The sequence below is a fragment of the Malania oleifera genome, chromosome 9 (assembly GCF_029873635.1).
Source record: "Malania oleifera isolate guangnan ecotype guangnan chromosome 9, ASM2987363v1, whole genome shotgun sequence".
In the NCBI taxonomy this organism is placed as follows: domain Eukaryota; kingdom Viridiplantae; phylum Streptophyta; class Magnoliopsida; order Santalales; family Ximeniaceae; genus Malania; species Malania oleifera.
This window is the reverse complement of record NC_080425.1, coordinates 49,523,497-49,538,342: the sequence shown is the minus strand read 5'-3', so window position 1 is coordinate 49,538,342 and position 14,846 is coordinate 49,523,497. Positions and strand designations below refer to the sequence as shown.

The 14,846-nt window shown below is 34.3% G+C and overlaps 1 protein-coding gene across 1 annotated transcript; it reads left to right on the top strand.

Annotated features, from left to right (window-relative positions):
• The first annotated feature begins 1,196 nt into the window (after positions 1 to 1,196).
• LOC131163449 (putative 12-oxophytodienoate reductase 11) lies at positions 1,197 to 11,219 on the top strand. The gene is made up of 8 exons (XM_058120037.1): positions 1,197 to 1,340; positions 1,776 to 1,997; positions 2,146 to 2,451; positions 3,229 to 3,323; positions 3,384 to 3,655; positions 5,570 to 5,616; positions 8,960 to 8,978; positions 10,621 to 11,219. Exons 1-8 carry the CDS (start codon positions 1,197 to 1,199, stop codon positions 11,217 to 11,219), a joined length of 1,704 nt encoding a protein of 567 aa, XP_057976020.1.
• Positions 11,220 to 14,846: the final 3,627 nt, after the last annotated feature.

The window sequence follows — 14,846 nt, the reverse complement described above, 5'->3', positions numbered from 1 at the left end:
AGAGGTGTTAATCTTGTCACTAAACATCATCACAATCTAAACCACAAATTAAAGCAGTAAAGTAAAGTTGTAAATGAAAGCATGTAAAAAGATCATCCCTTTGCATTCATCACGTCTGTCACTAATTATAGGAAGTACAAAAGATCCTAATATATATGACTAGTGTATGAACGCCACCGGTTGTCACAGGTCGTCGAACACTCCGTACATGAATCGAAACTACTCTACTCCTATTCTAACTTGGCTCTCAATGACTTCCTAGGTCTGTCACTAACCTAGAAGAGGCCAAAGAGGAACCCAAATCTTGTGTTCATAGCTAATACTTATAGGATCTAGGGTTTACAAGGGTTGTTTTACAAGTTAGGAAAGTTTGCAGCAAATCTCGCGCAGCAGATCCTCACTGTCAACCAAATCGCTCCTCTGGCATTCTTGTGCATGCCCTAGTCGAATCTCGCGGGAAGTCAAGGTTTCAAATCTTCAATGTTTTCAACTTCGTCCCACCTCAGGGTCTTGATGATCGAGTTGATGGTTGAGACCTGTAGTATCTCGATCTTTAGGAAATCTCAGTATCTCGACATAGTCGCCCCGAAAGGTCTCTTGGTCGAACACTTCAATGAGACTCTCGGTATTTCTAAATTTCAGTTTTGTCTCAATATCTCAATGTGGTCACTCTAGGGTGTCACTTGGTCATGCACTTGGTCGAACCTTGCAGCATTTTGATCTCAGTCTGAACCTTGGAGTTTGCAATGGAAGACTAAGTTGTCCCTGTGGTTTGCTGGTTGTGCCACATGGTCGAGCGTCATCTTCTCGTCTATTTATCATTTAAAGCTTCTGGAGCTTGGTTGAACATCTAAATTCGAGCTTTGAATCCTCAAAATCTTCCTTGGCTTCTTGTAATGTCAAACTCCATGGTTTTAACCTATTTTTCTTGAAATGACAAACAAACCTTGCATAAATCTAAACAATGACAACTCTGGGTAAATACATAATAAAATGAGGATAAACAAAGGAAAATGAGGGTCTAAAATCATATATTTTAGGGACTCATCAGATTGCTTATTTGTATAGTTGTTCGTCGCTTAGTTGTTTTTGTGGTGATTGAAATTAATTAAAATGTTTAAAGTAAATCAAGCTTCCATTACAATATATTTTAAATACCCAATTCACCCCCTCTTGGGACTACACCATTACTTTCAATGAAGTCAGATGGTTCTATTGAGCGATACAAAGCTCATTTGGTTGCTAAAGGTTTTACCCAAGAGTATGGTATGGATTATAAGGAGACTTTTGTCCTAGTTGCCAAGATGACAATTGTTCGTGCTCTTATTGTTGTAGATTTTGTTTGTCAGTGAGCTATTTCTTAGTTGGATGTTAAAAATTCTTCTCTAATGGGGATCTGAAGGAGGAAGTTTACATGGTACCTCCGCCTGGTATCTCTCATAACTCTGGTAAGGTTTGCAAACTCAAGAAGGCTTTATATGGTCTCAAACAAGCTCCTCGAACTTGGTTAGTTTTTTATGGTTGTCACTTCTCTTGGCTTCTCTTCCAGTGCTCATGATTTAGCTTTATTTGTTAGGCATACTTCTGTTGGTCGTATCATTCTTTCTTTATATGTTGACGATATGATTATTATGGGCAATGATGTTGATGGTATTGTGGACTTAAAAAAGATGCTGGCTCGAGAGTTTGACATAAAGGATTTAGGGCTAGTCCGCTACTTCTTGGGAATTGAAATAGCCTAATCCCCCAAAAGTTACTTGCTCTCCTAATCGAAGCATGTTGCAAATATTCTTGACCGCGCTCGTCTCACTGATAATCGAACTGTTGATACTCATCTTAAGGTTAATGTCCGCTACACTCCCACTGATGGTGTACCCTTACCTTATCCCACCTTGTATCATACTATTGTTGGCAGTTTGGTTTATTTGACTATTACTCGCCCAGATATTGCTTTTGCTGTCCACATCATGAGTAAGTTTGTTGCTTCACCTACATATGTACATTGGTCAGTTGTTTTGGGCATCTTGTGATATCATCTTTTATTCTCTTTGACCTCGTTTTTGAAACTTTGTACCTACTCTGATGCGGATTGGGCTGTTGATCCTACTGATCAAAAATCTACTACCAGTTTTTGCGTATTTTTAGGTGACTCTTATTTCTTGGAAACTCAAGAAGCAAGCAGTTGTTTTGTGCTCTTCTACTGAAGCTAAATATCATATGATGGAGTCTACTATGATTGAGATTGTGTGGTTATATTGGTTGTTGGCTGATATAGGTGTTATATTTTCTGCTCCTATTCCTCTATGTTGTGACAATAGGAGTGCTATCCAAATTGTAAGGAATTCAGTGTTCCATGAATGGATCAAACACATTGAAATTGATTGTCATGTCACCAGACATGACCTTCAGCAAGGAACTATTACTTTGCGCTTTGTTCCTTCCTCCATGCAGGTTGCTGACTTCTTTATGAAGTCCCACACTATCCAACGCTTTCGTTTTTTGGTTGAAAAACTCTCGATGCTTCTTGCTACCACATCATGAGTTTGAGGGGGGATATTAGTTATAATAATTATTTGCATTCTATCAGGATGGAATAATCTTTTTCCCTTTTATTCTTGTAAGTTATATAAGTCATCTTTATCTCTTGTAGAACCCTAATGATTCAATGAATACTTTTTCTTTTCTCAGTGTTTTGCTCCCCTTTGATTCTATCAAATTTGTCAAAACTCGAACTATATCATTTATAATCAAAACTCTCTTACTCATTATCACATATTTCATATTTAAAAAATTAAACAAATACATGATGACAAAGATAAACAAGTGTTATGCATAATTTCTCTTTACAAACAATACCTGTAAAGTGAATAGAACTTGGCACTTTCTTGCAAAATAGATCTCACTACTTGCATAAAAATAATAGACGAGATATATTCTTGGAAACAAAGTTTGCATGTGTTGAATCTCGATTTAAGTATGTTGCTCTATTTCACGCTTATAGCTAGCATGAAATTGGCGCGTAGCACTGTTCCCTGCAAAAGAGAAAATGCCAAATGACAAAGGCCATAGCTAGAGTAGGGAGGGGGCACTAAAATTGCATGAAATTCACATGGGCTTCGTTTGACGCACATAAAGAGATTACTACATTTCTTCCCTTGATCACTATAGATTATAACACACCCACTTCACAGGCCAAGGAAGCATAACACAGCACAAGCCCAAAAATAGAGAGAGAGATTGCAAGCAACACAACCCCCACTGGCCACCACCCCCATTCCTCTCCTCACTCCATACAAAATGGGAAAGTTCAACCTCTCACACAGGTTCTCTCTCTCTCTCTCGTGATAGGGTAATTGAAAACTTATGGTATTGTATACATGTAGGATAGTTTTAGCACCATTGACGAGGAGCAGGTCATACAACACGATTCCTCAGCCACATATTGTCGTGTACTACAGGCAACAGGCGACAAAGGGGGGTTTGCTGATAGCGGAGGGGATGGCAATCTCCAACACTGGACAAGGGTACCCAGAAACCCCTAGGATATGGATGCCGCAACATGTCGAAGCTTGGAAACCCATTGTCGATGCTATCCATGCCAAGGGTGCCTTCTTCTTCTTCCAAATCTGGCAGGTTGGTCGTGTCTCCACTTATGGTATGCTTGATTTTCCATCATTTATTCCTCAAATTGACTTTCATCTACCAATTTCTAAGTGACTATGTTAGCCACATGAGTAATAACTTTAAATTATGTTTATCTTAACTATACATAATAACATTAATCGCTGATTGAATTAGAAAGTAATTTTTTTAAAAAAATATTTGAAGAAATAAGAATGGCTCAAGGCTAGCATTCATGACATCTACATCCAAGACCCCAAAAAGAATGAGTGTAATAACATTAGCTGTTCTTCTCCATTATAAATTGTTTATACCCAATTGCTTTTGCTGGTGTGATGGTCCATTTACAATAAAGCTTGTGGTGTGATGGTCCATTTACAATAAAGCTTGTAAAGGGTATCACCAAACCACGCATGACTATCCGGCCAATGAGTTTATTTTTTATTCTTTTTCTTAATTATCTTAAACTCTTCTTGGCATTTTCTGCGTCCCACCCGATAAAGCAATCAATTTTCTGCCAATAGCTGAAGCTTAGGCTGCCCCAGCATTCTTTAATTGATAAATTTAAATTTTTAAAATTATATGTTAGGTTCATCTGTTCAAGTCTTGGGAGTTCAAGATTTTAAATTAAAATTAAATTTATACTTTTGGGAAAGAAGAGTTGAATTGAAAATGAATCTACACAATTAAGATTTAATATTTAAATTAGGGAAGGATGGAATAATTGATTATTGTTTGGGTTAATTAATCCAGTATTTAAAGAGTTTCCATCATCAAACAATATTTACATGGTTGCTAAATTTATTACTTTTCTTTGTTCATAATTAATTTTGAAATAATTATTATATGGGGGAGAAAATTTTTTCAAACACAACATGATTTTATTGTCAAATATTCTAAACGATCCTTACCATCTAAGTTTCTAGTCTTAAAAATGATAATTAAGGACATTTGAAAAGTTCACGCACACAAAGTGTTCTCTTAGCTTTTGATAATTATCAACAAAGTTCCACATAATCATATATATGAATGAGTACAAAAATAAAGAAAGTGTTTTTTTGCATTTCAATAATTATAAACCTAATTTTCAAGAGTAAATGAAAATAAAGAAAGTATTTTTTTGACTTTTAATAATTATAGTTCGTTTGAATAATCATGAACAAGAGTGCGTAAAAAATAAAAAATAAATTCAAAAAATTATTTATAAAATGATCCATTTAGTAAAATAAATCATTAAGTTTATTTTACAACTAAATTTGAAAGAGCATGATTTTTTTGAAACAATTAAGAAAAAAAATGCATCCTAATTACTATTACTACTTTCTTATATTAATAACTGGCCATGGGCACCCTTTCTAAAATTAAAAAACAAAAAATATAATCAATAACAATTTGGACAAAAGACACTAATAACCTTCTTCTGAGATTTGACAAAAAAGATAATAATCATGGGACATCTATGAGGTTTCAAAAATTCAAAGGACGTCCCCTTACGCTTGTGAAAAAAGGTACAAACTTCTCATTCAATTTTGTAAAAAGACAAGTTTTTTGAGTGGATACCTTTGCCTTTTAGGCAAACCTAAGGAGAGGTTTATGATATTTTTTAAATCTAAGGGAAGATTTGTATTATTTTGCCAACATTATCAAATGTGTCTGTCTTTTTATCAAACATCAAAGAGGTAACTACCTTTTTACTCTATCAATTTATGAAAGAGAGATGAAGTCATTACTAATTTGAAAAAGTACTCTTAAAATCACTGAACTATCTATTAATTGAAAATTTTATTTTATTTTTTTAATTTATAAAACAACGAGAAGATTTATTGATATTATATAATTGAAAATTATATTTTAATTTTTTAATCTATAAAACAACGAGAAGATTTATTGATATTATATATATATATATATATATATATATATATATATATATATATATTCTGAGTAGGTTTCCAGCCAAATGGGGAAGCCTCAATCTCATGTGGCACCAAGGGAGTCACGTGTTGGGAAAAATATAATATATACGAACAAATTCCCATAAGTAAATCAATGGAGTAATGCAAACAATAAATAAAAAAAAATGAGACACGAGAAATTTAACGTGGTTCCCTCAAATGTTGAGGTACGTCCACGGGACAAGGCGGTCCAAATCCATTATCACCAAATATGTTGTACAAAGTAGATACAAAAGGCATAAGCCTTACAAATACACAAGAGTGTATAAACAAATGTAGCAAGATGAAAAAACCTCATCAAATATTTTGAATAAAGCTCCAAGAAAACCAACTAGTCAAAGAAGAGCACAACCAAAAAAAAAATACCAATATACTGTAAATAATACACTGCCAGAGTAGAGAAGAGCAACAGCTTGCAGCGGAGAAGACGACCCCCACTAGCTGCAGGCATGGGCATGAGGAGCTGTGAGGTTATGTGTGAGTAGAAATAATCCAAAACTAGAGAGAAAATGATGAAAGGCCAGCTGCTTGCTATATGCGCTCAATACTACGACTGAAGGGGAACTCACTCGGAAGAATTTGAAAAATTAACAAGAGACAAGGCATACACCTTGAGAAGCCAAAAAAACCAATTGAAAAAAGTAACCCATTTAATGCATGTCCCCCACAAGGAGGGAAACTCAACAAATCTCCCCCTCCCGACTTACGGAAACGACTCCACTAATCAAGCCAAAATTCGACACTTCACATGCTTGTCTCTAGATAATGATTTTGTCATCATATCCGAACCATTATCATCTGTGTGAATTTTGTCCAGCTGCAATAATTTCTTATCCAACACATCCCGAATCCAATGATATCTAATATCAATATGTTTTGACTTTGAATGGAAGATAGAATTCTTACTCAAATGAGTTGCACTTTGGCTATCACAATAAAGAACATACCTTTCTTGTTCCATGCCTAGCTTTTTTAAAAATATCTTCAACCAAAGCAATTCTTTGCAAGCTTCTGTAATGGGAATAAACTCAACTTCTGTAGTAGATAGAGCAACACATTTATGCAATTTAGATTGCCATGCCACAGTCCCCCCTGCAAAAGTTATCAAATAACCCGAAGTAGATTTTCTAGAATCAACATCACCAGCCATGTTGGCATCCGTGAATCCATGGAGCATAGATTTACCATTTCCAAAACACAAACACACCTTTGAAGTGCCTCTAAGGTATTGGAGAATCCATTTTACCGCTAACCAATGCTCCTTTCTCGGATTAGATAGAAACCAACTAACAACTCCAACAGCGTGAGCTAAATCCAGTTTTGTGCAAACCATTACATACATCAAGGAACCAATGGCTGAAGCATAAGGAATTTTCTTCATCATTTCCTTGTCTTTCTCACTTATAGGACTTTGTTTTGTACTAAACTTGAAGTGACTAGCAAGTGGGCAACGAACGGGTTTTACTTTATCCATATTGAACCTCTCAAGCACTTTTTCAATGTAACTTTCTTGAGACAACCAAATTTTCCCTTTTTCACAATCACGATCAATTCTCATGCCAAGAATTTGTTTTGCTGATCCCAAGTCTATCATTGTAAAAGACTTGCTCAACTCCAACTTCAACTTGTCAATCTTGGAGAATTCGTGTCCTAGAATGAGCATATCATCAACATAGAGTAAGAGAATAATATAAGTACATCCGAAAATTTTTCACAAACACACAATCATATGAAGAGGTTTTTGAGTAACCATGATCAATCATGAAAGAATCAAATTCCTTGTACCATCTCCGTGGTGCTTGCTTCAACCCATACAAACTTTTCTTTAATTTGCACACTAAATTCTCTTTCCCTTTTTGTTTGAAGCCTTCCGATTGTTCCATGTAAATTTTATTTTCCAAGTCACCATGTAAGAAAGCAGTTTTCACATCTAGTTGCTCAACTTCTAAATTCAAGTATGCTGTCATGCCAAGAACAACACGAATAGATCACATCTTCACAACCGGTGAAAATATTTCATCAAAGTCAATTCCCTTTTTTTGACCAAAACCTTTTACCACAAGCCTAGCCTTGTACCAAAGATTCTTTCTATCATTTTTCAACCTAAACACTCATTTGTTTTTCAAAACTTTCTTTTCAGGAGGAATTTTAACCAAATCATAAGTGTGATTGTCAATAATGGAATTCATTTCCTCTTGCATAGCCTCCGTCCATTCAACTTTATTTTCATGGTTCATGGCTTCTTAATAGCTTTCGGGTTCCCCTTGATCCGTTAGAGTAACATAATCACTTGATGGATATTTCGTTGAAGTTCTTGCCTCTCTTGAAGATCTTCTCAATGGAACTTGCTCTTGAACTTGTTGCTCCCCCTCATTTTCATCTTTAATATCACTAGGAATTTCATCATTTCCAACATCTTCAAGAGGTGGAAGAACATCTTCAAAATTTTCATTATGTGCCAAAGGTGGAGAAGGTAAGTCTAAGTTAACAAAATCATTCCCATTAGATTGTGGTTGCTCAACCGTGCCAAAATCTTCAATTGTTTGATCTTCAAAAAATACAACATCTCGGCTTCTAACAATTTTCTTGTCAACCAGATCCCACAATTTGAATCCAAATTCATCATGCCCATAGCCAAGAAAAATACATTGCATTGTCTTGTCATCAAGTTTGGATCTTTCATCTTTTGGAATATGAATAAATGCACGACAACCAAACACTTTCAAGTGATCATAAGTGACATCCTTACCTTTCCAAATTTTTTAAGGAACTTCGCCAAGTAAAGGAGTTGAAGGATAAAAATTAATCAAGTCCACCGTCATCCTCATTGCTTCACCCCAAAATGATTTTGACAACTTTGCATGAGAGAGCATACATCTTATTCTCTCTAGTATAGTGCGGTTCATCCTTTCAACAATTCCATTTTGTTGTGGGGTTTTCTTGACGGTCTTTTGATGTCTAATGGCTTGGCTATAACAATATTCATCATATGGGCCAATGTACTCTCCACCATTATCCAAGCGCACACATTTCACCTTCTTTCCAGTCTCTCTTTCAACTTTAACCTGAAAATGCTTAAACACATCTAAAACTTGATCTTTAGTTTTCAAAGTGTAAACCCAAACTTTTCTTGAACAATCATCAATAAATGTAACAAAATAAAGTGCACCACCATGAGATTTAATTTTCAAAGGACCACATACATCTGAATGTATAAAATTTGAAACATAAGATTTTTTAGTAACAAACTTTGTACGAAAATGAGCTCTATGTTGCTTACCGGCCAAACAATGAATAGAAGCTTTAAGAGTGGTACCTTTCATCCTAGGTAGGAGCTTCTTTTTGAACAAAAACTGCATTCCTTTTTCACTCATGTGCCCAAGCCGCTTATGCCACAAATCGGTGGAATAGTGACTTTCAATTGCATTCACAACACCATTACCAATTTTACCTTGCATCATATAAAGTGTACCGATCTTCTTGCCTTTAGCTACCACCAAATTACCCTTTGTGAACTTCCATTTTCCATCATCGAAATGAATGTCAAACCCTTTATCATCAAGCTTTCTAGTAGATATCAAATTTAGTCAAATATCGGGTACATGTCTCACATCTTTAAGCACCAACTTGCATCCTAAATTTGTTTCCAAACAAACATTTCCCATGTCAACAATGTTTGACAAACCTTTATTTCCCATTCGAACAACTCCATAATTTCCTTTGGAATAAGAAGTAAAGAAATCTTCCTAAGAAGTGACATGGAATAACGCACCGAAATCAATAATCCAATCAGTCTTTTGACTTATCAAATGAATGCAACTTTTATCACAAACAACTATAAGATCACCATCAGATGCAACTGAAGTTGTGTCTTTATGTTTTTCTCAAAATTTTTCTCTTTGTTTTGCTCCTTGAATTTTAATTTTTTACACTCCTATTTTATATGCCCCTTTTTATGACAATAGTAACACTCAATATCTTTTTTCGAAACTGAGTTGGACCGGCCTCTTGATTTATCATTGCGGTGAGAATATCTGCTTTTGCTTCTGCCTTTCCCCCGATTTTCTGTCACAAGTGCCTCTGAATGAGAAGAACCAACTTATTTTCTTCTAATTTCTTCATTCAATAAGTTGCTAGTTACTTTGTTCATAGTAACAATTCTATCGAGAGCCGAATTACTAATTGTTACCACGAAAGTTTCCCAACTTTTCGGCAAAAAGTTAAGAAGCATTAAGGCCTGTAATTCATCATCAAAAACTATTTTCATAGTAGCAAGCTGATTGATAATATTTTTCATCTCATTCAAATGTTCGGTAATAAGACCACATCTTTATATTTCAAATTCACTAATTTTCAAAAAAGAAAAGCTTTATTTGTAGTCGACTTTTTATCATAAAGACCCTCTAATTTTTTCCACAATTCATGTACCGAAGTTGCAGTAGAAACATGATGAAAAACACTATCATCAATCCATTGCCGGATAACACCAACGATTTTCTTATTAAGCATATTCCACTCATCATCACTTATGTCTTTAGGCTTTCGGATATCACTAGGCTCATCCAAATCTTTGTAAAATAAAAGATCTTGCATTTTTGTTCTCCAAGTTATCTAATTGCTTTCATTGAAGTTAATCATACGGCCAATATTTCCATTCATGATTTACATAAATTTAATGCGTATAAATAACACGACTCTGATACCACTTGTTGAAAAAAATATAATATATACGAATAAATTCTCACAAGTAAATTAATGAAGTAATGCAAACAACAAATAAAAAAAAAAATACAAAAAATTTAAAGTGATTGTCTCAAACGTTGAGATATGTCCGCAGGGCACAGCTCTGAGTAGAAATAACCCAAAACTAGAGAGAAAAATGATGTAGGGTCAGCTGCTTGCTATATGCGTTCGGTACTACGGCTGGCGGGGAACTCAACCGGAAGAATTTGAAAAATTAATAGGAGACAAGGCATGCACCTTGAGAAGCCAAAAAAACCAATTGAAAAGGGTAACCCATTTAATGCATGTCCCCCACAAGGAGGGAAACCCAACATCACGCCCGGCATCGAAGGAGTGGACTGGTCGCCGCGGAGGACCGACGAGATCCCCAACATCGTTCGCGATTTCCGGCTCGCCGCACGAAACGCCATCGAAGCTGGCTTTGACGGCGTTGAAATCCACGGTGCCAACGGCTACCTCCTGGAACTGTTCATGAAAGACCAAGTGAACACCGAGCGAGAGGCCCAGTACGGCCGCAGCCTGGAGAACCGGTGCCGATTCCCGCTGGAAGTGGTGGCGGGAGTGGTCGACGAGATCGGCGGCGACCGGGTGGGGATGAAGCTGTCCCCTTGCGCTGATTACCTGGAGACCAAGGACTCCGACCCGGATCGGCTCGGCGTCTACATGGCGAACGAGCTGAACCGGTTCGGCATCGCGTACCTGCACGTGATTGAGCCTAGAATGGCGAGGATCGGGGAGAGGATGGAGACGCCTCACAGCCTTCTCCCGATGAGGAAGGCCTTCAAGGGGACTTTCATCGTCGCCGGCGGGTACAACCGGGAGGACGGAAACAGAGCCATCGCCGACGACTACGTCGATTTGATTTTGACGACTACGGAAGAAAATACTTTACCAACTTAAAGAAAATTTATCACTTGTTCCTGAAATTTGATTAACTCCAAAGGATTTGGTTTGCATCTCCTCTTCAATCTAAACTAAACCAGGTGATAGGAATTTGGGAGTTCCTCTGTTTCTTAATTAACAACAAATGATTAATGGGTTTATTAAGAAAAGAAGGAATTACAGGAGTAGATTGTTAGACAGACGCAATCTTTTGTTGGAGATGTCTTGGGCACCTTTTGTTTTGGGAAATAATTTTTATTTTTTATTTCAATTTTTCAAAAAATAACAAAAAAAATTTAGCTAATTTTTTCTTTTAAGATATTTATGAGAAATAAATGAATAACAATAAACAATTTTGTCATTATTTGCTTGTGAAAATAGTTTTATTTTTTTTTAAATAATTATAAAAATATCACCTTATTTTTCAATTTTCAAATTTATATAGAAAGGTTGAAAGTCAAACATTGTTTTTGGGGAGTTGGACTTTAATTTATGTGAATTATGTATAAAATTTCTTCTAAATTCATATAAACCCAAATACAAATCTCAAAATCCTTGATTTCAAATATTATCTTATATAAAATTTAAAAAATTAAATTTTTTTTTTGTGCTCAATTTTAAATCTAAAAATAAAAAATAAAAAAATAATTTGCAAATTTAAACAAGCTCTTTATTTCTATTTTTTTTATATGAATCTAAAAAAAATTAAAATTTTTATAATTATTTGAAAAACTAAAAATTAGAAAATAAAAAATATTTTCTACAAAAAAAAAAGACTTGAACCTTGGGAGTTTGGATTTCAAATTTGAACTCTGATTTCTATAGATTTAAATAAAATATAATATAAAACTATATTGAATTTTGTTAAAATCTAGATAAATTTAAATCTAAGACTTAGAATTTATAATTCAAACACAACCTAAAGATATTAATGTAGAGGCTCGGGATAATAAAACTGTACTCTATTGAATTTTTTATTTTTTATTCTTTTGTAATTCTAGCGTGATATGATGTATGTTTATATATGAATTTTTTTTCCCCAAACATCTTTGTAAGTTAATAGATGCTTCCATGTAATCAATGTATTTAAAGTCAAATTAGTTTGTTATGTCTTGATCTCGATATTTCTAGAGTATGAAAAAAATAATGTGGTCTAATTTATTAGTTTCTCTTGTAAATAGAAGATTGGAGCCTTTTGGGAATAAAACGTTATTATTAAACCCATGTGTTTCACAAAAATTGAATAGTTAACTTTCCGTTCTGATTCATGAGTCAAAAATGAAAATTTCTAATAGTTCGCATTTATCCAATAGGTTGAAATAAAAAAGAGTCTAATACAACGATAAAGTACTCTCGACAGAGTTTGATTTATTACACTTCTGATTACGGCTATGACAAATAGACATCCAAACAACACAACCCAACACTCTAAATCCAACAAGTATGATAGGAAGACATTTTATACCCCTTATCCGGTTGTTGGTTACACAAACTACTCCTTTCTTGATCTACCCGCCTAACGTCATAGGATAAATTGCAATAGTGGTTCTTAGATTATGGAGTGAGTTTACCCCTTATCCGGTTGTGGGTTACACAGACTACCATTTTCTTGATCTACTCGCCTAACATTGTGGGATAAATTGCAGTAGTGGTTCTTAGATTATGGAGTGAGTTTATTTTTATCTTTAAATTTCAATGTGTTTCACCAATAATTCCAAACTAATAGAGTTGTTGTAATAAAGTTTTATTGTTAATTTGTGCAATGAATTTAGAAGGAATTGTGGTGGTGTGTTAGGGTAAATTATACTAATGATAGTTTTCAAATTATTAATTGATTTTTATATTTATTTTGAACTTGGCTTACACATGCACATAGAGGTTAATTATTACACATGCACTTACGCATGCACACACGCACATAGAGGGTAGCATATGACACTAGGTCAAGATAAAATTAAATTATAATGGTGTTAGAAACTCAACTCATATCTTAGAAAGGACAGTAAATGACACTAGGTCAAAATAAAGATATCATGCCCAAGATTTGGGAACCATGACACATTCCTACGGTAGGTGAACGAACACGATTTGCGAAGAAAAATACCCAAATGTGGGAATTATTGCCTCATGCCTCGGTGGACCAACCAACAAGATTTGAAAAGACAACTACTTGAATTTATATATGTTTGATTTTGTTTGGCTTGTATTTGTGTTTTGGCTAATTTTAATTTAATTTATATTTTAACAAAATTTGATCTGATATGTTACTTATTTGCATATGATAATGTGTGAAGAAATAAGGAAATTTTAAAAGAATAAAATCTCAAAACAATAAAAATAAAAAAGGACATTTTCTTTTGCAATTTGGCGTATTTTATAATTTTTTTTTGAAAAAAAAAAACGAAACACTAAAATAATTATCTGAGGCAATTTTTTTTAAAAAAAAAAAAGCTAAAATTTTGTGCTGAAAATAAAATTTTCACCTAATTTTTAATTTTCAACATTTAGAAGAATTAAAATAAAATGAAAATTGAGAATTAATTACCAATAAATAATTGTCATAGTATAAAAAAGCTAAAATGAATTAAATCAACCTCTTTTTTCTTTTTCTTTTTGCTTTGTTAGGTGCCCATTGGCTTGCAACTGCAATGGACATTGCGCTTTTAAAAAAAAAATAAAATAAAATATTGTTTACATCTCATACTTCTCATCTCCTCTCAAAAAAGTTTGAACCTAATAACTTCAACATAAAATCTATAACTTAATTATTAAAATGTTTCCTGAGAAAAGATATTTGGTTCTTGACATATTTCAATAGTTTTTGTGAATATAGTGTGCACGACATGGTTCGAAATCGCGGTCACTAGTAACGTTGCATAATGGTCGCGGGTGTCGCGGAACACGGGAGATGTGGACGTTATGTAACGGGAAGCGGGCGTAACATTCATGAATTTTTTTTCACGCATGCACAACCATGCCAGCATCAAAAAATAAGCATGAAATCCATTAATATATGATTTTTAATGAATTTTGAAGGCTTTCATTCAACCTACAAATGCTTTTTAATAGGCATTGTGATTTTTATATTAATTTTAGTACGCTGTTTACAAAAAAAAAAAACACATATATTTTTTTATAGTTTACATCACTCTAATGAATAAAAAGATGTAGAAATGTAATTAAAATGAAGAATCAATTAATTAAAGACATATAGTTACTAAAAATGAGTCAATAGACTTAATACTCAATATACACATTACACATACATGATGTAACGACCCAAAAATTCTACTAAAAATATGCCCTGATACCAATAATAATATCCACAATGTCAACTCAGACCCAAAGTGGGGTATCGAGGATATACTTGTCTATAAATACAGACTATCAATGTAGCGGAAAACATAATGTACCTGAACCTCATATATAATACCAGAGTTCTACTATCTCCATAAATATACATATATGTCCCCAAAATCGATAAAAAATATCCTAGGGATTACACAAAACGTATCCCTCAACTTCAAACTCTTACCCTAAAACTAGAACAATACCAAGGCCTCCTCTACATCGGAGCTCGCTCTACCCGGCTGTCTGAGTTTACGAAAATGTTTAAATTCTTGGGTGAGATACCTCTTAGTAAGA